The 22,549-nt window shown below is 41.8% G+C and overlaps 1 protein-coding gene across 2 annotated transcripts in view; it reads left to right on the top strand.

The window, feature by feature from the left end:
• LOC110967301 (roundabout homolog 1-like) overlaps positions 1-18,763 on the top strand; it is a 94,266-nt gene extending 75,503 nt beyond the window's left edge. For both annotated transcript variants that reach the window (XM_051937468.1, XM_051937469.1), the window contains 25 exons: positions 894-1,032; positions 1,134-1,261; positions 3,624-3,748; positions 3,848-4,019; positions 6,485-6,690; positions 6,781-6,862; positions 6,941-7,109; positions 7,232-7,398; positions 7,529-7,650; positions 9,053-9,287; positions 9,454-9,575; positions 9,748-9,919; positions 10,249-10,446; positions 11,139-11,165; positions 11,946-11,985; positions 12,178-12,332; positions 12,479-12,838; positions 12,925-13,044; positions 13,137-13,272; positions 13,871-14,023; positions 14,112-14,572; positions 15,228-15,368; positions 15,458-15,679; positions 16,334-16,488; positions 16,605-18,763. In XM_051937468.1, the coding sequence (XP_051793428.1) occupies positions 894-1,032; positions 1,134-1,261; positions 3,624-3,748; positions 3,848-4,019; positions 6,485-6,690; positions 6,781-6,862; positions 6,941-7,109; positions 7,232-7,398; positions 7,529-7,650; positions 9,053-9,287; positions 9,454-9,575; positions 9,748-9,919; positions 10,249-10,446; positions 11,139-11,165; positions 11,946-11,985; positions 12,178-12,332; positions 12,479-12,838; positions 12,925-13,044; positions 13,137-13,272; positions 13,871-14,023; positions 14,112-14,572; positions 15,228-15,368; positions 15,458-15,679; positions 16,334-16,488; positions 16,605-16,619 (4,022 nt within the window). In that variant the 3' untranslated portion in view covers positions 16,620-18,763. The remainder of the gene's footprint in view (positions 1-893; positions 1,033-1,133; positions 1,262-3,623; positions 3,749-3,847; positions 4,020-6,484; positions 6,691-6,780; positions 6,863-6,940; positions 7,110-7,231; positions 7,399-7,528; positions 7,651-9,052; positions 9,288-9,453; positions 9,576-9,747; positions 9,920-10,248; positions 10,447-11,138; positions 11,166-11,945; positions 11,986-12,177; positions 12,333-12,478; positions 12,839-12,924; positions 13,045-13,136; positions 13,273-13,870; positions 14,024-14,111; positions 14,573-15,227; positions 15,369-15,457; positions 15,680-16,333; positions 16,489-16,604) is intronic.
• Positions 18,764-22,549: the final 3,786 nt, after the last annotated feature.

Raw genomic sequence — 22,549 nt, 5'->3', positions numbered from 1 at the left:
CCCACAGACTTGAGTATTCCCACTTACATGTTTCACTGAGTCTTGATTCACTGAAGTATCATTCTCTCTTCTGTTTGTCTCCTTATATACATCATTCTGTTGCTGCCACACATCTCTAACTTAGATTCCTCAATAAATAGGACTTTTTTTTTTTTTGCAATCATCCACTGTGAAATGTTGGTATATTTTTACCCACCTATAGCCCTCTCTGGCTTACTATTTTATTTTGATGGGATTTTTGCAGATTGGAGTTTTTTTTTATCACTCAGTGAATAAAGCTTGATGCCCCATTCTTCTGATGGTGTGCTCACTTTTGGTCTTCCTGATCTTGCTTTGGATCTTTTGGATCTTAGCTGATCCAGTTTGCACAAGGCTTTTTAGAGTACCACTCATTGGCCCTTTAAAAACCTTATAACAATGACGTCTGACACTTTCACTTCATTCTGACAGCATGTTTCTGATTATCACGACGTTAGCAATGTTCTGTTGGAAAATGGCGGCACTGCAAGATTTGTAACAACAATGGCTGCAAATGGATTTTCCTTAATAAGTCTCATGAACAAGTGTCAAATCCTTCATCTGACTTCTTCTCAATGGAAGGATGTAACTCAAGGAAACCTTTGTAGTTAATTCTAATTCGTCTATGTCATACATTTTCTTAAATCTTACTTCTGACCTAGAAACAGTGCAGAATGTTTATTATGTCTTCTTTCTTTTATCATAATTTATTGCATGTTTAAATCTTCCTGAATCCTCAAACAATATGATTATTTCCAGGTTTTTCATGAACATATGACAGATTTTGGATGTGACTTCAAACTTTTGGACCATTCCATAGATGGCACTCATGAGCATGATGATAGTGATGATTAAACTGACATTTGTGTTTCCAGAGCGGCCGACCTTTGTGAAGCGGCCCAGCAGTGTAGTGGTGTTGGCAGACGAGAGTGTGGAGTTCCACTGTGTGGTTCAAGGAGACCCTGTTCCCACTGTCCGCTGGAGGAAAGATGATTCTGACCTGCCTAAGGGCAGGTAACTCACAAAGGCCCTCCACATACAGTAATTTACCATGCAAACACGCATTTCAACTTGTTCTTTCATCTCTTGAGAGTGTGTGTCCATCCTGCCTGCAGATTTGAAATCCTAGAGGACCATACCTTGATAGTTCGCCAAGTGACCTCTTCAGATGAGGGCTCCTATACATGTGTGGTGGAGAACATGGTTGGGAAGTCTGAAGCATCCGCCACGCTGAATGTACACGGTCAGTACAGCCCGACCTTCACACGAAATGTCCTCCAACCGTAGCACCACCTTCTCTTCTATATACAGTTCACACACTTATTTCAAGGCCTCAGGGTTTCTTTTCACGGATGAGAAGTGTTTGCCAGACAGTTGTTCCTAATCTAACAGGAGAACTAATCCTGTCTCATAGTGTCGCAAATTAGCAAGGAGTGACTTTTACACAGCCTGGCCTTTTATCCAGACCTGGTTTTCATTATTGTGCCTTAGGTTGCCGTTGCTCTCAAGCCGGTACAGACAGGCAGAATTATCTCTGGGGTTTTCATGTGTGTGTTTTTCTTCTTCTCACTTCCTGGCTGGAGGTCATGCAAAGTCTGCAGCAGTCACCACTTCTAACTAACGAGTACTATAAGACAATGCGGGAGTTTGTTTACGGTGCGCTTCATGGTAATGTCCTGTGTAAACTGAAAAGAACGTGCTAAGTAAATGTTTACGTGGCCGCAGAGAATGGATTCATTTGGTTGTCATGCCACAATGACACCCTTCAGTTCTTAAATCAGGGACAGGAAATGAGCAGTAAGACAACTCTCACGGTTGCACATGCAGACCTATACACATAAACTCATACACACATGGCAGTGGCACAGTGGGTGACATATAGTGTGAGGACAGTAGGACTTAATTAAAGATAAGGCAGGGCTGGCGGCATGCTGGGAAGTGACATGGTTCCAATTACGCTGTCTTTCTCAAAAAAAAAAAAAAAAAATGAGTATCAAGGGGGACCATAGCTAATTTGGACAGTAAATGGAGAAGAGCTGGAACATGGCAGATGAGCAGAAGTTGCATTACAGGAGAAAAAAAGGGAGTTATCTAAGTGAATGCATGCTTTATAAATAAGATATGCTCTCTGTCTTAACCTCTGGCTAGCTCATATCATAGCTAACCGCAGATTCATTTTACTGACCTAGAACATTTGGTTGATATTAAACTATTGCCATTTGAAACAGATGCAGTCGGCCAAGCAGCTTACTCACTGGAAGGTTTGCGTAGGTTCCAAGTCTGAAATTAAATGACATTGCGCTGGACTCATTAAAATAATCTGTATTCTTTCAGACATTAGCTCGAGAAGAAAGAGATAAATTAATTAAAGCCATATATGAATCATGTCTTCCAGACAAGTTGCTTCAAACCAGCTTCACCACAGTCATCCTCTCACAGTAGTTCCAAAACCGTCTGCGCAGCTAGCCATTCATTTCGCTGTAAATCTACTTTACAGATGTCAAGATGTTCAGTTGTTCCCATCTCCAAATGCGTCTTTGTTTGTGCGGCACATCGAGCACAGCACAGTTCCCTGTATAGCACCCGCAGCCTCCTCTGTCCAGACACAATGCTCCTTCCTCACCCCTCACATGTTTATGTCCTCATTCGGCGATTGTATCTTTGTCTAAATATGCCTCCAGGCCGACTGTCTGTGTGACTCACACCAGCAGTTACATGTATTTTTCACATGTCACAGTCCCTGTCATCTGTATTTATTTGTCCTTCTCTGCCTCTCTGTATTTGTGTGCAGAAGAAGACTAATGAAATACAATGAATATTCTCATGACCACCTGGTTAGCTAAACAGTGTTGTGGAAGTAAAAGGGAATTAATGAGATAAAAAAGTTCTGCAGAGAGAGACCCTTAATGACCTTAGAAGCAAATGACTGCAAGGACACACAAAACTACAACAAACAGATGCAAAATGACTACGCAGAGACATAAAACAGCCACCCAAATGCACTAAGCAACTATAAAGGGAAACAAAGAAATGCAAAACAACTGCCAACTGCAACTGATTTGAGTTTGGGTGACTTGTTCCGATGCGTATTAAGGGTGGGGGGCCTTTCACACACCAGGGACACACAGTCTCATAATCTGTCCATGACTTGTACATTTTTGCTTGTAAAACTGTCCAGTTCCATTATGTTTTCTCATTCATGCATGTGACACTACTATTAAGTTCATCATTGCATCATTTCCCTGATTACTCATTACACTGCTCTGTTTTGTGTCTTTCCCCCTTGTAGTCAATGCCGGTAAGTTGTCTTCCATCCCTCATCCACCATCAAACAGCAACAGGAACTCATGAGCCCCTGTCACTGTCCTATCTGCACTGTAATTCCATCCACCATTACAGTATGTAATTCATGTTATGCGTGGGTAAATTAATACAAATGTGATGTTTGTTCAATTAATACAGGTAAAAAGAAAGAAAGAAGTGAGCATTGCTTTGCTACATGTGCACTTAGGTTTAATTCCTTAAGCTTTTTAGACACATTGACATGTTCTACAGCTGAGAATATGTCAAGCTGCCAGGTAATTAGTACCTCTCTTCCTCTGCAGTGCCCCCAGCATTTGCCATACGCCCCAGGAACCAGGTGGTGGCAGTGGGCAGGACGGTCACCTTCCAGTGTGAGGCTACTGGCAACCCGCAGCCCGCTATTTTCTGGCAAAGGGAAGGCAGTGAGGTGAGACTGACCCTCAGTCTGTCATCACACTAAATCACTACTCAGTGTAAATAAAGATAATGAATGGCTTTCTAACTGTGATCTCCGTCTCCCCTCCAGAGTCTTCTGTTTTCTTACCAGCCACCGCAGCCCTTTAGCCGTCTGTCTGTCTCCCAGATGGGCAGTTTGACCATTACCGATGTTCAGCGCACTGATGGCGGCTTCTACAGCTGCCAGGCTCTCAACATCGCTGGCAGTGTCATTACCAAAGCGCTGCTGGAGGTTACAGACTGTGAGTAAACCGAAGGAGTGATAGAGTGTAGGTTGGGGGGGACTTTTATGAGGCACTTTGCAAGCTTCATTCTTTTGTCTTTTGGCTAAAGAGGCTGCTTTGCTGCTACAGTTTTCCTTTGTTACACAGGTAATATTAGGCTACATTTTGCTTTGGTTGCAGGCTGGTGAGAGCAAGCCTCCCTTCTGGGTGTGGTAGATGGCCTTGGTTACTGTCAGGGGAGGGATTTCAAGAGATGTTATTCACATGTTGGACTCAAAATCCTCTGTTTCCGTGGTGATTGTCTGCAGAGAGTGCCAGTCTTTACCTCTTTTGTCTCTTAAAATGCAAAAAAATTGGAACTTCAAACACTGTAGGAACCTAAAATAGAATATTTCTAATCCGTTGTAACCTAGTTTGCATTAAATTATAACAGTCTTTGTTCTATTTGGCTGTAGACTCCAGGACATATTATGTCATTTTCAGGTACCTTTTTAATAGAAATTGGTCGGAGGGACTTTCATCCAAATCCTACATGTTGAAATAACTGTGCTAATTGCATTAAAAAGCAATTTAAATGTGCTTGGAGGCCCATACCGGTAATTACACACCTGTGTGATCATGAATACACGTGTCTATGTAACTTTGCCCTATGCACATACGTTACATTAATAAAGATAATTGCTTCGGGTTTGAACAGGTAGTTAATGCACCTACACATTTAGTTGTTGGGTGCAGCCTTGTCAATTATACTGGACAATCGTTTGCTCATGTTGGTAATGTGTTCTGCAGCCACCTCAGTAGGGAAACGAGAGGTATCCACTCAGTGGAAATAGAAAAAGAGAAGGGGGGTGTGTGCGTATTTTTTTCTCAGTGGTCTGCACTCTCACTTGTACTTGTTTCTCTCTACTCTCCCCTCCCCCCAAATTCTGTCCATCCTACCACACTCCTCTCATCCCCTTTTGGAGTGGTGCATTTGTATGGTAATAACTGGTTCGCATTACCTCTGGCAGTTTTCAAGGCATGTTTCCATCACCTTTTTTTTGTGGTATTATTTATTTATTTATTTATTTCTCTAGAACCCCCTGCCCCCATCCACAGGCTTTTTAAAATGTGAGAGAGACAGAGAGAGAGCTCTGTTATCTAAGTGGGACTGTTATTAGTTGGGCTTCGGCGTCATGATTGGATCCGGCTCCAGCGGTACCTACTACCCCATGAATGATTAGTTGCTCTCCGCTGGAGGGGAAAAGTTGATTTCTTTTTCCTCCACTGCCTGCACAGCCACCTAAGCCTATTGTTCTCCCTCTTCACCAATTTTCCTCTCAATATCTTTCACATCTTATCTGTCCCCTGTTTTTTCAGCATTTCATTTTCTCTACTTTCATCTTTCGTACTTTTATTTCTGTCTCTCTCTCTTTATAACTTTGAACTTTTAGGAACATCAGCTTGCAGTTTCTTCCTTAATAACAGAACATTGACAGTAAGACTTCATTGAGAGAGGATTTTGCCTTTGTTCAGTGGTTAAAGTATAGATAGCAATGGACAAATACAGTGTGGGATGCAGTCCACTGGAGGGTCTCAATCAGGATTAAACTGCTAATATTCAGTTAAATGCATTTAAACTCCTCGGCTACATGACCACCCTTAATGGATATACTATTATACTATGTAGTGTTATGGATTAAGCCCCTTCCAGATACGCATATGTGTCCACTTCATGTCTAAATGACCACACCGGTCAATTTCAGTAAAAGTTGCCTCAGCCGTCTTATTAGGCTGGACTCTCTCTGCATCACTGTCAAAACTGCACAAGTCTGAACTACATGCGGTTGCATTAACGAGCGACACACTCTGAGCTGTGTGAAGCAATTTAGGGAGGCTTATTCCACATTTCAGCACAAGTATTGGTCCAAAAACATCTCAGATAATATACACAGCAGCAGGATCCACATGAGCATGTCCAAAGCAAGAGAGTTGCGCATATTTGCACGTGGGAAAAACTTAATTAGCTGAGACTATAGACCAAAGTGCCACTGTGTTGCTTTTTTGCACGTCACACAGGTGACTGTCCTCAAGTTGAGCCCTGAATTCCATTACAACTATTGGTATATTTTTATTTTGTTGTACATAAAATATTAGTTTGATTATTGTCACACATGGACATAGTTTGTAATATTTAGCATTTTGTGTTGGCAGTGACAATCTGCAAGTGCACCGAATATAGCCTTCTTACTGTTTCAAAAAATACTTAATATACGTTTGGAGTTTCTTCTCTTGATCAATTTTGGACCAATAGAAAACAAAATGTCTAAGAATTAGTGACTTCATATTTTGCTTTGGGTTAGGGTTAGGTCATCAGTATAAATGAGGCACTTAGTCTCTGCAAAACATTTCAGGGTTGTATGGCATATATAATATGCAATGGGGCTATGGGGAATATGTTAACAATGTTATCCTTTCATTTTCCCACTTTCGTGTTTTATTAGCTGGGTCAGACCACCCTCCCCCTGTCATTAGGCAGGGCCCAATCAATCAGACTGTTCCTGTGGACAGCACTGTAGTACTGGGCTGCCAGACGTCTGGTACTCCACCACCTACAGTCCACTGGAAGAAGGATGGTGTGGTGGTGTCTCCTGTGGACTCCCGTATGTCCCTAACAGAAACAGGATCGCTGAAGATTCACTATGCTAAGGTAAGGGATAGAGCAACACAGCAGTTTGTGAGAACAGGCACCGAGCCAAGTCAACCTGCTCATATTTGCTCCTGTACTTTCTCTCCTCAGCTGGGAGATACTGGCTCCTACACATGTGTAGCTTCTAGTCCCAATGGAGAGGCTTCTTGGACAGCATACCTGCAAGTGGAAGGTAGGTTGATGAGACACAGCTGGAAAACAATAATGAAGAATTCCGTGGTGTTTAACTTCTGTGAATTTGTTATGGCAGAGTTTGGAGTTGTTGTCCAGTCCAGTCATCCTACAGACCCTAACCTGATTCCCAGTGCTCCGTCTAAACCTGAGGTGACCGATGTCAGCTTGACTTCAGTCACTTTGTCATGGAAATCTGGCACCACTGCTGGTGCATCAGCTACATCTTACATAATTGAAGCATTCAGGTGGGACAAGATATGTAATGCAACATGTTTCAGCTACTTTTTCCATATTACGTGCTTCACACTTCATGAAACATTGCTTGTATTTGTGACTAGTCACTCCTCCATGTACTTCTCTGTTATAGTTATACACTAGGCAGCAGATGGATGACCCTGGCAGAGCATGTAAAGACACAGACCTTTGTCGTGAGAAACCTGAAGCCTGGAGCTGTCTACCTCTTTATGGTCAGAGCTGTGAATGCTTATGGCCTCAGTGACCCCAGTCCAATCTCTGACTCTGTCAGAACACAGGGTCAGTGTGGGCTTTTCTTTCTTTTGTTTAAATCTTTTAAGCTACCAGCTAAACGACAAAGAAGCCATTTCAGTTCAAATAAAAGAGTATTTTTCATATTTTTCTTCTTTGCTTCCTTTGGTACATACAGACAGCACCTCCACCATGCAGGGAGTGGATCATCGACACATCCAGAGAGAACTTGGAGATGTCGTGATTCACCTGCACACTCCAATTGTCCTTTCATCTTCTGCTGTCAGGGTGCAGTGGATGGTAAGGGGACTGTCTCATGTTGGCTGCCCTGCACATGCTCAGTGTTTCTGTGCCGTCATATAGTCAGAGTTGCCAAATTTAGGGTAAATATGAGAAAAGGTCATATGTGAAACTTTGCCAGTACACGTAAAGACATGCTGTACTTAACTAATGACATAGAAGCCATGAGGCCAGAACTTTAGAAAAATCAAGCCTGTCAGTGCTGACTTTTTCTTTTCTTTTTTTAATATGAAATATTATAAAGAAGTGAAAGGATAAGTTAGCAGACAGACTTTTAACATCCTGACTGAAACTCAGTGTTTAAAGGAATTCACTGCAAAATAAAAACAGTTTGGCTGTTTTTCCTCCCAATGTTTATATGCAGAGAAAATCTCGAAGTAAATGTATCCATGCGGCCACCACATGCCACCAGAGCAACTTCAGTGTGCTTTGGCAGTGATTCTTCTTGTCTGTAATGCTCTATCTAAGGGATTAACGCAATTCTTCCAAATAATACGCCTTCATTTGACATTTGGATGATGGTGGTGGAGAGCACTGTCTAAACCATCAGTCCAGAATCTCCTATGTTTTTATGCTGGGTTGAGATCTGGAGACTGTGAAGGCGATAGCATTCACATCAGTTTTCTACTCATCAAAGTATTCAGTGACCCCCCATTGCATCCTATGGACTGGGGCATTGTCATCTAGATGGAGATCACTCCCATCAGAGCAAACATGTTTTATCACTGGATAAAGGTGATCACTCTGAACAGTTTTGTATTGATTCGCAGTGACCCTTTCCTAAAGGGACTAATGTACCCAATCATGCTAGCAGAATACCCTCCACAGCAAAATAGAGCCACCTGATCTCCTCACCGTAGAGGTTGAGGGTTCAATTTCTCTTTCAATTGATCACCTGTCTGTGTTACACCGAACAATGTATAAGCAGCATTTCTATATGGGGACATGAAGATGCCTCCACAGAAATAGTTCAAGGCATCGTTTGTTATAATAGTGTGGTTGAAATGGAAAATGCTCAGCCCTCTTCTAGCTTTATATTACTAAGCACCATGTCTAGTGGAAACTATTAATGACCTCATGTTGTGGTTCAAAGTAAGAATTCACAGAAATGAGGAAATGTTAATCTGCATGACCCTGAAGAAAAAAGGAATTAATTGAGATAACAGATATTTCCAACAGCGTTTTCACTCTCACACAAGATGAGGCTCTAACCTCCTGTATGCTGTTGTTTTGATTCACATGCAAATGTTATTATGAACCTCAGACTTGCATTATTACAGTACATTCACATATCTACTCAATTCAAACCCAGATGTCTTAGTTGCGCATGACCAGAGAGGGTCCACACTGTCATGTGGTGTGACATTCATGTAGCATGGTTTTCCTCCGCGTCTCCACTTAGGTCGAGCAGCAGTCTCCGTACATCCAGGGTTACAAGGTGCTTTACAGGGCCTCTGCAGAGCATGGCCAGCCTGAGGCACAGTGGAATGTCCTGGAGGTACGTGCCCTGCGGGAGGATGGTGTGGTGATCGGTCAGCTGAAGAAAGGATCCATCTATGAGTTCAAAGTGCGCCCCTTCTTCGATGAGTTCCAGGGAGCTGACAGCGAGGTGAAGGTGGTCAGGACATTGGAAGAAGGTGAGGTTTTGTTCCACGGTGTGTAGAAATATCAAAGAGAAAATGATGGTGGAACTTTTTTCTTTCAATTGTTGTAAGTTTGAATGGCAACAAAAAGGCCAGGTGTGGCTTTATTCAGTGTATATCAGCATATCTAATGAGACTTTCTCCATGACTCCTTACTTAGTCCCTAGCAGGGCACCCCAGGGTGTTACAGTTACAAAGAGTGATGCCAATGGGACTGCCATCCTTGTTTCCTGGAAACCACCTCCACAAACAGAAGAGGCTGGAGTCATTCAGGAATACAAGGTGATACAAAACAAAAAAGACGACTCCCGCCGTCTCCATTGCTCTGAATCATTTGTATCCCAGCTAAAATGTAAATTGTATCTTTGTGAGACTGTTGATACTTCTTGTGTTGTTGGATGTGTCCCTTGGGCAATCACTGTCATCTCATCTCCTCCTCGCTTTCTCTTGACAGATCTGGTGCCTGGGTAATGAGAGCCGCTACCATGTAAACCAGTCGGTGGATGGCTCCACGTTCTCTGTGCTCATTTCCAGTCTGGCACCAGGAATTCGCTACAGCGTGGAGGTTGCAGCCAGCAATGGGGCCGGACCCGGAGTAAAGAGTGATGTTGCTTTCTTTCAATTAGGTAAAAGTTCATCCAAAAGGGATTTTTCAGTTAGTAAGCTGTCATAAAAGTGCTTTTAAAACAGTGACAGTATCTTAAGATACAAGCTTCTATAATGCGCCAAAGCCTCCTTTGTAGTAAAAATTTTAATGAAGCATCTTGTTGCATGTGACCTGTTGTTCATTAACTTTTCACATTTTCTGCTTTTCTACTATGCTTTTGTATCAATGCTGCCCCATTAGCATATTCTGAAAACACAGAAATCTCCATTCATGCTTTCTGCAGATAATTGCTGTTGTTTTCCTGTATAATGTGTGAATTCTCTCTCTGTCTTTGCTGTTATTGATCAGACTCTACAGGCCAGATGATGGATATCAGTGAGGAGAGAGACACATTGTCTCAGATCTCAGATGTGATGAAGCAGCCTGCATTTATCGCTGGCATTGGCGCCACCTGCTGGTTGGTTCTGATGATTTTCAGTGTGTGGCTGTACCGTCACCGCAAGAAGAGAAGCGGCCTCAGCAGCACATACACTGGCATCCGCAAGGGTGTGTGCTTCTCTGTTAAATCTATACATAGATGCACAGATGAATCTTTATAGGCATATGTGTCAAACAGGCTATGATGCTGCTTTTGCGAGTACACATGAAGGTCATTATGACTGCAGAAGGGATGACGCCAGGACGTGTTGCCATTGCACTGAACAGCAGTCATCATTTCAGTGATATTAAGGAATATTTTCTGAAGCAGATAAGCAGATGACATCAAAGGGTGAAAGATGCTCCGCTCTAATCTTCCTTTGACTTCACAGGCAAATTTGCATTTGCGACCGTGCAGACATTCAAAGGCTGACCTTTAATCGCTTATTTGTAGGGTGTCATTTCCTCAACACAGCACAGTTCTTAAGGCACAGGCCTGTCAACCTGCCATTTCCACGTCTGCTGCAATATTGCTGTTATTTTCCCCCCTGCCTCTTGTGGTGACTGTCAGCCTCATTAACCTTCACCTGGACACATGTCAGAGACTGAGGCGGCAGTGGCACAGGCGGCATGTGCTTATTTAAATGTTGGTACACCTCAGATTTCTATATGAAGAGATGTCTGCACGCAATGAAACATCACACTCTAAACACTATTATAATACAGTCTACTATAGTAACATCTGATGCTTTAATTTTATACTATAAAGCATTGGTGTCATTAATTTCACCCCTTTTTTTCTCCTTTCTTTGTCCCTACAGTCCCATCATTCACCTTTACACCTACAGGTATGTACGATATGGTTCATCTACTATTGTTTGTAATACTTTATATATTTGGCAAGTACATGTTTCCTGTTTAGCTGAATGCCCTTTCCTTGAAGGATCTTTTCAACTGGTGTGTGCGATTCAGTATTTTTTTTTTAAATTTACTTTGTTTTTTGCAAATGCTAAGATAATACATAAATGGTACCTTAAAACATTTCTGACTTGCAGCTAAAAAATGACATTCTAGAGAAAGTAATTGAAGTAAAACACCATGAAGAATATAAGCTAGGATTGAAAGAGCTGAAAACATATTTCAAAAAGTACTTCATTTACACATGGTACACATTTAGCACATTGTATATATTTAGTAAATTAACACTGCACTTTTTCATAAATATCTCGGGGCTGATTATGTATCAAATCCACCTGCTAAATACTTTAGGTTCAACTGACCGAATAAGAGAAATATGGAATTCTACAGGAGAAATACAGTCTGTTTCATGTTTTACTGCTATTGGATCAGAATCCAGCATGAACAGTGCCTCTAAATCAGTAGTGGAGTTATGCAGAGATAAAATAAAGGCGTAGGCAGTTATTTGTGTTGTCTTCATGCAAATTAAAGTAGACAGTCAGACTTTGTGTCCTATGGATCGCAGCATTGTATTGAGATAAGTGCAGACTTTTGACTTTAGACTGTTGCTTAGACTCCTTACCTGCCTTTCATGGTTTTCTCTCCCTTTGGCACTTCCTCTTTTGACAGCTCATCAAGACTGAATGTTTTTTTTCTGCTTCTCTTTGCAGTCGCATATCAAAGAGGAGAATCTGTGTGCAGTGCTGGCAGGTGAGTGGTATTTTTGTCCCTTTGTGTTATATAAAGTCTGGCAGGAGAAGTGCACTTACATCGTGGAAGCACTAGGGGGAGATGTCTTCCTGCATTAAATGTAACTGCATGCAGCCACTCCACGCTCTTTCATTACTGATTTATGAAGATGACAGGTTTTGACTGACAGCACTGTGGTCCTCCTTGTTGCAGACCTGGCCTTCTCAGCATGGGTGAACCTCTAAACCAGCTGTGGTTGCCAGACAATTGGCCGAATGCCTGTGCCAATCACAAGGACTGCAGCATCAACTGCTGCAACAATGGCAATGGCACCAGTGACAGTAACATGACGACATACAGCCGACCAGGTTAGTGCAAGACTGAACTCAGGTAGAAGCCTCTGGGATACATACTGTCCAAATTATAATAATCAAATGTTTTACAGCCATGCTAAATGTTTGCATCTTCCTGTGTTCTTGCTGTGATAATTTGCTGCTTTGTTTCATGTGTGCAGCTGACTGCATAGCCAACTACGGAAACCATCCAGAAAACAAACAAGGGGGACAGCTTGGTTCTGAGACAGCCATATACAGTGATGTGAACCTATCCAACAAGCTCAACGAGATTAAAACATTCAACAACTCCAACTTGTGCTATGCAAGTCCGGGAGGAGATTCAACAGCCACATATGAGCCCATTCCATATGCCACCACGCAGCTCATTCAGGCCAGCATTAAGAATAAGGCAGCCGCTGGTGGATCTATAGCGGAGCCTATGGATATGCCCTGCTGGAATCAGCCCCCGAATCTGCCTCCAATACCAAAGGAGATGGCAGCACAGATGCAGTACAGCCTGATCGAGCAAAACAGTAAAGGTAGGAAAGGGTGACACTTCCTGTGCGTTACACCATGTAAACACAAAGAGAAGATGTTGCGAATTTGCTTGCTGCTTTGTATTTAGATCAACTGCAAGGAGGCGAAGGAATGATCCATCCTAAAACTATCCCCTACAACCAGACCCGAGATCACAGCACAGGAGGCTCACACCACAGTTCAGACAGAGGCAGCAGCAGCACCTCAGGTCAGACCGACACCCACGCTGCACGGTGTTTAAAATTAACGAGGCAAACTCTAAGGCTGTTTTTACCTTGATGTTTACTTCTCATTTTTCAGGGAGTCAAAACCAAAAGAAGGGATCACGCGCCCCAAAGATCCCGAAGCATAGCGCAGTAAGCTGGGGAGAAGCTCTGTCTGCTCCTCATGCTAATGCCTGGGACTGCGATGAGTATAGCCTGCCTATGGAAAGGGGGTAAGAGGAGAGGATGCATGTACTTCTATACGCCGATACAGAGAAATGCAAAGCTCCTTAAGTTTCTAGTGTTACAGCAGAGAAATATATGGCAGTTTTATGTTTTCTTCACTAACAAACCCCTACGTAAGGTAAAATGATCACTTCTTGAATGTGTTGTGTTATTGCATATGTGCATGCTGCTCATTTGCCAACCGTAGCCCATCAGATTATACTGACTGAAAAAAAAAAACAGTAATATGATAAAGTTATCAGATGCACTCATGCCTAATTGGACGTATGCTGTGAACACCTGCAAGCCTTCTGCCAAAAATAAGGTCCTACTGTCACAGTTAACTCTTTTAACCCAACCAATTATACAATTTAGATTGTTGTGATTGTCAACTCAAAAAAACAAAACAGGCGAGATGCAGCTCAAGAGCATTAAAGCAACTGACTGTGCAGAGAGCCTGTTGCTGACTTTTGTATGTTTTTCTGTGATAGAATGTTTTGATGGCAGAGTTTTTCCTCAGTGTCTGTGCGTCATGTGTCAGGACCGCTGGCATTCCTCATCCTTTTAGCCTGTATCTTATGACAGCTGTCCTTTTTTTTGTATCAGTTTTGGTCCAGAGGAGACAATAGATGGATGCCCCACTCCACCAATTAGAGGAGCTGCCTCCTCCCTTCCTGAAGCGTCCTATAGTCACCCACCTCCCACGTCATCAAAGGGAGACCTCAGCAATGGCCTGCACGATGGAACCGAACACCTCAGGTAACCAGATAGAACCATCCCGACACTGAATTCAACAATTATTAAAACTAAAGCACTGATCATACAGATTTTTAACTGTATTTCACAGCCAAAACATCACCAGCCACCCGAGCCCTCTCTCTCCAACACACACCTACAGCTCAATCCCCCTCTGCATGATCACTGACGGTCAGGAAGAGGATGAAGAGGAGGAGGAGGTGGAGGAGGAGGAGGAGGAAACAGATGCAGAGCTTGCTGAAAGTAACTACAGCCAACACCACAACCATCAGAAGCACAAGCACCAGCTGCACCACCCCTCTCCTCACAAGCTGCTCCTCCACGGGCTGGAGCAGACCCCAGCCTCCAGCACCGGAGATCTGGACAGATCGGTCACGGGGTCCATGGTTAACAGCTGGGGCTCAGCATCTGAGGACAACATCTCATCAGGCAGGTCCAGTGTTGTCAGCACCTCGGAAGGATCCTTCTTTACAGATGGCGATTTCAACCAGGCAGTAGCCTCATCGCGTGATATGGTCGGCCTGCGCATGTGCAGATACCCGGAGGAGTCAGGTGAGATGACGTGAATGTGTTTCTTTACTTTATGTGATTCATTTGCACAAGCAGAACCCCATCAAACTTTTTCATTTTACAAATTTAAGTTTTCTTGTTTATCCTCTTGGACATGCTTTTCATACACGTACAGACAGATGTTTGAAAAAGTAGATTTGTTCATGAGCATAATTGGTTTCCCAGACAGTCACAAATTGCACAACACTATGCCAGTAAAGATGCTAAAAATGAGATTTTACTAAGACATGATATGATCAGATTTGACTGACAGTGGCCTGGCAACATGAAAAAAATAACAGCCTAGAAACTGTTATCACAGTTCATAGCTAAATCCTGACTGGCACTTGAAAGTACATGACATCATCTTTTTTCCCAACAGAGCGCAATCTCTCAGTTTAAACAGTCAAAACTGTTCCAACTTTGGCAGAAAATGTGTTCATGTAGCACCATAATACTCACAGGAAGAAGCCAAAGAAGAAACTGTGTCATGTTCTTGCTCTTATCGTTATTACTATCATATTTTCATTACATTTTTCTAAAGAAATTAGAATAAAAATGACTGTGTAAGTCTATAACAATGCAACAAATGTAAGGTCATTGTTACATGCAATATCTAATATAGACTTTTAATGTTACGTCTATGTGATGATTTCAGGCCGGCGGCACCAGCGACCCAGCAGCCCCATGTCAACAGATAGCAACATGAGTCCTGCAATAACACATAAAAGGCCCAGGAGGCATAAATTTAACCAGTCTGGTCAACAGGGCTACCAACCCAAAGACGTCTTCAATGATGGTAAAGACAGAACTACAGAAAAGATTGGAGATTTAATTTGTCTTTAATAAGTCTAACATTTGATTCTCTGTACTCTTCCATGTCCGCAGACTCTTGCATGCCTCTGAATTTCACCAGCCAGATGTCCCACGGTGACTATAAAGTGAGGGGGGCCACGCTGCCTCGGATGGGCTCTGGGGAGGCTCGGGGTCGACGAGGCAGCACTGGGACTCACAGGGTCAAAGAGGGCACATTTGAGCAGAGGGAGAGCCAGGACAAGCACAAGACTCCATTAGCAGGAAAAGGAAACAGCAAAAGCCGACAGCACTCAGGTACTGGATGGACAACACTGCTCATTACCTCGGCTAGGAGGTTATGTAATCACCGGAGTTTGTTTGTCTGTATGTCCGTCTGTGTGCGTGTGTGTCTGTTTGTCTGTTAACAGCATAACTCAAAAAGTCATGGACGGATTTTCACCAAATTTTTACAGGATGTCCGGAAGAGCAAGAGTAACAATCGATTAGATTTTGGCGGTGATCCTGATCACCGTCTGGATCCAGGATTTTTTTGAAGGTCTCTGTCCAATTGAGAGTCCTCGAGTCCTTTTCACCAAATTTTTACAGGATGTCCAGAAGAGCAAGAGTAACAATCGATTGGGCTGGCGGCCATCTCTCAATTGTCCTTCGACCTTCAAAAAAATCCTGGATCCAGACGGTGATCCGGATCACCTCCAAAATCTAATCGATTGTTACTCTTGCTCTTCCGGACATCCTGTAAAAATTTGGTGAAAATCTGTCCATGACTTTTTGAGTTATGCTGTTAACAGACAAACAGACACACACACACACAGACGGACAGACAGACAAACAGACAAACGGCATGGCGGAGGTATGCGCTCTCCGAGTGCTTTTCTAGTTTTGTAACTGCTAAATAAGTAACTGCATGTGCTGCCAGCTTATTGTTACTCCTTACTTTCTCTCCTTCAGAATTCGGGGACATTCTTCTGTACAGTCGTCCCTCTTTCCCTTCAGGTCAGGCACAGAGGGAGCCGGACGATTCTAATTCATCTAGCTTTTTGTCATGTGGAGACTCGAGGACCAAGCATGGAGAACAGATGGCACCTACAGGACAGGTGGAAGAGGTAGATGACAATCAGGAATGAATGTAATCTGTTTTTTAATCTTGCGTGTTCAAAATGTATGTCATTTTCTGCATTAATTGCAAGCAAATGGACTGACACTGGTTTTATTTTTACAGTTCCTGAAAAGCTAAGAAGCAACATGAGTACAACGGGACTGTCCTACAGGTGCTTCAGACAAAGGACTATGACATTTACAACATGGAAAAAGACTCGTCAAATACTGCACAATACACGCTATTGTTTTCTACTTCAAATTTCTCATTAGGTGTTGGAAAAAAAAGAAAAAGTGCTCTCATGTGTAAGTCTGTGGACTTCAGTTTGATGCACTGTTTGTTGTTTGCTTTTTTTGTTTTGTTTTTTTTTGTTTTTGTTTTTTGGGTGACCAGATTCCAGGACATGGAGCCGCTGGTTGCTTGGTAAAGTGAGATGAATGCACATTTGATGGCGGTTGTGAGTGTCTACAGAAATATTGTCCATGGCGACTGCTTGATGCGGTCCGTATGATCTTTGTTTGTCAGTTGTCCTGTTTTTTTTGTTTTGTTTTTTAGATATACAGTCATTACCAGCCATCTTGTAAATTGTTTACTGCCACAGAAGTGCTTCAAATTCAAATTTTATATAACAGTGTTAATGTTTTATAAGTGATGTACATCTTGTCTTTGTATTATTTGTCCTACTTTGGTTATAAAAGCACAATCACTTAATTTTATTCTAAGTCATTGCTCTATGAATTTCAGTCTGGAGGAAATCAGTTTTTGGAGTCTTGTTAATCATTTCATCGGTTGACTTCAGGCAGAGAAAAAAAAAGATTGTCTATTGTGATTGTGCATTCAGTTGCGTACATTTGAGCTGCTTTCATTAAGATTTGAACTATCTGTTGTGTGTACTGAAAGAATTGCATGCAGATTCACCTGTAGGAGGTTTTACTTTAACATCTTGACTGCTTTGTCCTCCCTCTGGGATGATGAAAAGTGTGGTCATGGACTGGTTCCAATTATTGTTTCTCTCCGCTGAGTTCATTTCATCTTCTCCTCTGTTCCCTTGACCTTGGCCATAACTTATGGAGTAGGGCTGGACAATGCGCCGAATTGATCAAATTAGCGACTATGAATCTCTTACCAATGCGAATCCACTTACATTGCAATTTGCCATAAATTAACCCATTTAATTAAAGTGAGAATGACTACAAAACAATGATATCTTAGCAGAAGTTCAGCCAACTAATCTGCACACAATTAAGAACTAGATGTCCACAGTTACAGTATCTTAAACTGCTCTTTCTGCTGTTAATCAAGAGAAATGTTGGATATCAGTTCATATTATCAACAAATCCTAATTGTTTATTTATCACACGCCTAAATGTGCATTTTGCCATAGATTTGGCCATATTATCCAGCCCTCTTCTATAAGTTATATATGGAAAAAAATATGTCACTTTAACTTCTCTCTTTGAATAAATATTGCTGTTACTTAAGCAACAACAAGAAATCATGTATGAACTCATTTCTGTAACACAGCATGGACAATACTGTGGTTCAACCTTTCAGTGCCAAGATACACAATTACTTTCAATCAGATGTGGCAACATTTGGCCACATGAAAGATGTCATTTCCCACAGTTCCCTAATATCTTCAAAGATGGACATTTAACAAAGCTTACCCTTAAAAAAAGGAGAAAAAAGTATCACTCTGGGTGAGAGTGCCATCAGAGGACTGACACACAGAGAGATAGAAAATGACACTCACACTGAGGGCTAATTTAGAATCACCAATTACGCCGCCACCATGCATGGCTTTGGACTGTGAAAGGAAGCTGGAACACCTGCAGAAAACCCCCGCAGACAGAAGGAGAACATGTAAACGCTGCACAGAAAGGCTCCAGCTGAGTAGCATGTTGGAACCGAGAACTTTCTTGCTGTGAGGCGACAGTGCACCACCGTGCTGGCTAATTTCAACACTCCAGAACGCTTAAATCAATGACAGACATAATGTACGTAGGCCTACAGCACGTACTGCAGAATAAAGGTTTCGTAATGTTTCTTTTCTTGAACCAGTCGTGTATATATAATATTCAACTCACTCAGCTGATGCTCCAAGAAGTTGTTCTTAGTTGATTGGGTTTGTGAAAGTATCCTGGATGTAGAAGACAGAAATGTGACAACTGCACTTTGTGTGAAAAAGATCAAGTGATCAAGAAAAACCTGCAGCGGTTTAGAAAGTGAAATTTGTATGTTTAAAAGCAAATGAAATTAAAATGACAGTATTCCAAAAGCCATTCTTGAAAGTCATATTTTGAAAAGCTGTGAAATGTCATAACTCAAACCTCCTTAAAGATATGTATTCATTCATGTTTTTGTAGTTTAGTGCCTTAGTTCCGACTATCACTTTCATGTTTATGCCGACTGTCTTTCAGTTTGTCCCATCGGTGCAGTAAACCCAGCCCATTTTGTGGATGTGAGGCATGGTGGATCAAGAGAAGAGGAGAAAGGAGAACGGAGAGGGTGTTATGAGATATGCCGTTTAATTAACCTCGTTTATGAACCTTCAACAAGAGAGCAGCTGTAAGGTTTTGAAATGAAGACAGTATTTCACAGATCATTGCAGTACGTGTGTGTATGTCAGGTTGACTACCGCCATCATCCACAACTAATCATACTGATTTTATAATTATATAGAGCTCATTGTGATTTATTAACTAGGTGCAAACTGAGCCAACTGCATACTGCAGTGAAGTGACCTTTCAGACTGATTTGGCTCAGTGTGGCTCCCTTTCACCTGGGAAGTCACAAACTTAGGAAATATGGCAACCCATGTGTTTTTAATTTCATTTTTTTAAACATCCAATTACTCGGTTTTTGACTTGTAAATATAATACGTTGTCCTGATTAAGTTATCACTAAACATCTACATATTACAGGATGTTTCTTCTTTTTGAGTCCTGTTGTCAGCCTGAACATGCTTCAGTTTCTGCCTCCTCATAGCTGCACATTTTCAACCACTATTTACCTTTATTTGAGTATTTCCACTTTATGACACTATAATGATGATGAGAAATATAAAAGCCTAGGGGCGTTAGCGGAAAAATGGACTGGAAAGGAACACTTTCGTCTCCATTTTTACCTCATTTATGTGATGATCAGAACACAACTGAAGCCAGCATTGCTTTGCCCCTCATGCAGCTCATGCTCCTTAATTAGCGCCTCATGAGAACAAATCTACCACATACTTTTCTATTCCATCCATGATGGACATGCATCTGTCCAGCCACCAGAACATGTGCTACTGTAAGACATCTTTAAAAGACCACTTTCTCTAGCTGTCCTTTCACTTTGCTATAGCTGACAGCAGTGTCTGCTCTGCACCTCAGCCCACCGGGCCTCATAATCTAATAAACAGATCTCATTAACAACCACAACATGCACGATTACATACACAAACTCAGATCGGGAAAAATGCAGAATGTGGTTGCAGTAGCTGTGATCATTTCACGGATAGCGCACATCCCTATCGAGCATTGCAGTTTCCTAATTGCTCATTAAACTGTTTACGAGAATTCTATAAGAACTTCAATGACACACAGTAGAGCGGGTAATCTGCACAATGCACAATCCCAGTAGCTCTGTCACACACACGATCGAAACGGGCATAATGGTATATTCAAATTAGACTCTGAAATACTGAACATTATGTTTCTTGTCTGGTTGCTTAGAAATGATTAGAAATTTGATATTGGTTTCTAATTTTACCTAGGTGGATGTTGTGTGGGGTGAATTTGCTGAAAATTGTATCTTTAAGATGCTATGAAATCCTGTTTGATCTTTGATCCGAATGACAAATAGTAAAAACACTCGAAGATTTTATAGTCAAAATTTTCATATGAACGGTGGATCAGCTTAACTGCTTTAGTTCCAGTAGTTCTAAAAATCCATTGCGTGCTTTCTGCCAAGCACCAGTTGGTTGACTGACAAAGTAAGCTGACCATAGTGGAGCATTTAGCAGCTACGTCTCGCTTTTGACTGTCAGTTTATTAGCTTTTATCTGGCAATACAATAGAATGCAATACGTCTGGTAATTTCCGGCTTTATGATCCATTTCTGAAGGTCAACTAATGGCCAACAGGAGCCACCAGTCATAATCCCAATAACTGAAGCCTTTTAGAGTGATTAAACCTTCAGTTCTTACAATCCAATGTGTCACTCAACCTGGGAACAATTAAACTGCATGCTTGGCTGTTTACCAACTCTTGCAAATTTGGTTTTCAGAGCACATACTGCCAAAGGTAAGAGGATCAGAGAAGGATGGCCTCTTGACTTTGCAAGTAGGATTGTTCTTTTCTGTGAAGTGCCAGCAACCTTCTACCTCTGCACAGCAGAAGCTGAAACACTCAGCGTGAACAGAACAATGTAAGAAGCACGGGCCACAACCCCCCCCCCCCCCCCCCCCCCCAGATTCACTGACCCACAAAAAAACACACGTCACTTCATCCCCATCACGATTGGGATACCACTTGTAGCTACAGTTTGTCTGTTATTTTTTTCAATCCATCAACTGGACTCACTCACTTGCTTTTTGACAGTAAGTAAAAGCACTTTACCTCTGGTTGCTCCTGTGCAAAATTTACTTTTTAAAACTGTTTTCTCAAAACAAACCATACTGAACTTACTTTACAGCTCCAAAAATATCCATTGCACTGAGTTGTATTATTTATGTGTTGCAATGTGTTAAATTAAAAAAATATATTTTGACATTGATTACAGGGAATAAGCAGGGGAACATGAAACACATGAAAGAACAGCACAATAACAGAGCATTTATGATGTTTTGTGTGAAGAGGGGAAGAAAAAGAAATCTCAAATGCATTTGCTGATATGCTGTTACCTTCCATAATACATGAAAATGGCTGCATTTATGAGCTTTGGTCCTTCACAGCAGGTGTGAGGCACAAAGGCTGTGCTTTCAACAAAGCCTGTGAGACCATCTTGTGTTTCCCACTTGTGCACAAGGCCTGACCTCCTTTACAGCCACAACACAGTGGGACAGTTTTTAAAAACCATTTGTGTCCAATTATCACGTCAGCCTTGTGTGATGTGCCCAGTATGACTAAATGATGTGAAAGGTAATGTTCTCTCTAATTCTCCCATGATACCGCCAAAAAACTCAACTTTCGATTTCCTCTGAGGTGATGATTGTGTATATTTTTAAAAAAAAAAAACTAGATTGTGAATAGTCATTATGTAAATGAAAACTTTAACATGTGACATTGAATAAATCATGTTTGCTAAGTCATTCATGCAACGAGCCTCTTCATGAATAATTCCAATAACCTGATTGCAACCAAATTGAATCCTGAGCAAGATTTAGTTTGGTGAGTTATGCTGTTTTCTTCTCAGGAAAACTATTTCTCAGCAGCGTGAATGACTGCTTTCATCCCTGTCGTTTTCTTTCTCTTTTTTTTCCCCCTTCTCAAGGACAACTGTCTACAGTGGGTTATTCAAGTGTTTGCCTTGGTTTCTAAGATACTGTGTGCACATGTGTGTGTGTGCTTGTGCATGTATGTGCGTGAGCTGCCAAGTTTCATTTTCAATTTTGCTGTGTTTATCCAGCAGATTCTCTGCAATCTGTTGACAAAGAGGCAGCCATGACAGCTAGGGCAAATGTGGCAAAATTGCACGGAGGCTGACAGAAAAAAAAATGAAACTGATGGCTGTCAACTCCGAACAACTCTTTTTAAGGGGACAGATCTATAGAGGCAGTGTTGCTTAGTGCTGTACTGCAAATGAAAACATCTCCCCTGACCCACCAGCTGAACTACACCATTTGTCATCTGAGTGTTCAGTTTTCTCCTCTGACCAAGGCATCAAATATCAAATCTTAGCTTAATTCAGGATATTATTTTGCATTTGTTGTGAGTCTCAGCTACATGTGGTTATTCATGCAATAGGATTGCAGTTTATTGAGGACAGGTAGAAAATCCACTGATCCAGGAAAGAAGTCTGGAAGTGATGGAGACATTGATTAGCTTCACAGCAGTGAAATAAACAGGTGGTGTCTGAGATAGGCA

Source organism: Acanthochromis polyacanthus, chromosome 17, assembly GCF_021347895.1.
Source record: "Acanthochromis polyacanthus isolate Apoly-LR-REF ecotype Palm Island chromosome 17, KAUST_Apoly_ChrSc, whole genome shotgun sequence".
In the NCBI taxonomy this organism is placed as follows: Eukaryota; Metazoa; Chordata; class Actinopteri; family Pomacentridae; genus Acanthochromis; species Acanthochromis polyacanthus.
The sequence above is the reverse complement of the archived record's forward strand: the minus strand, read 5'-3'. Positions and strand labels throughout refer to the sequence as shown.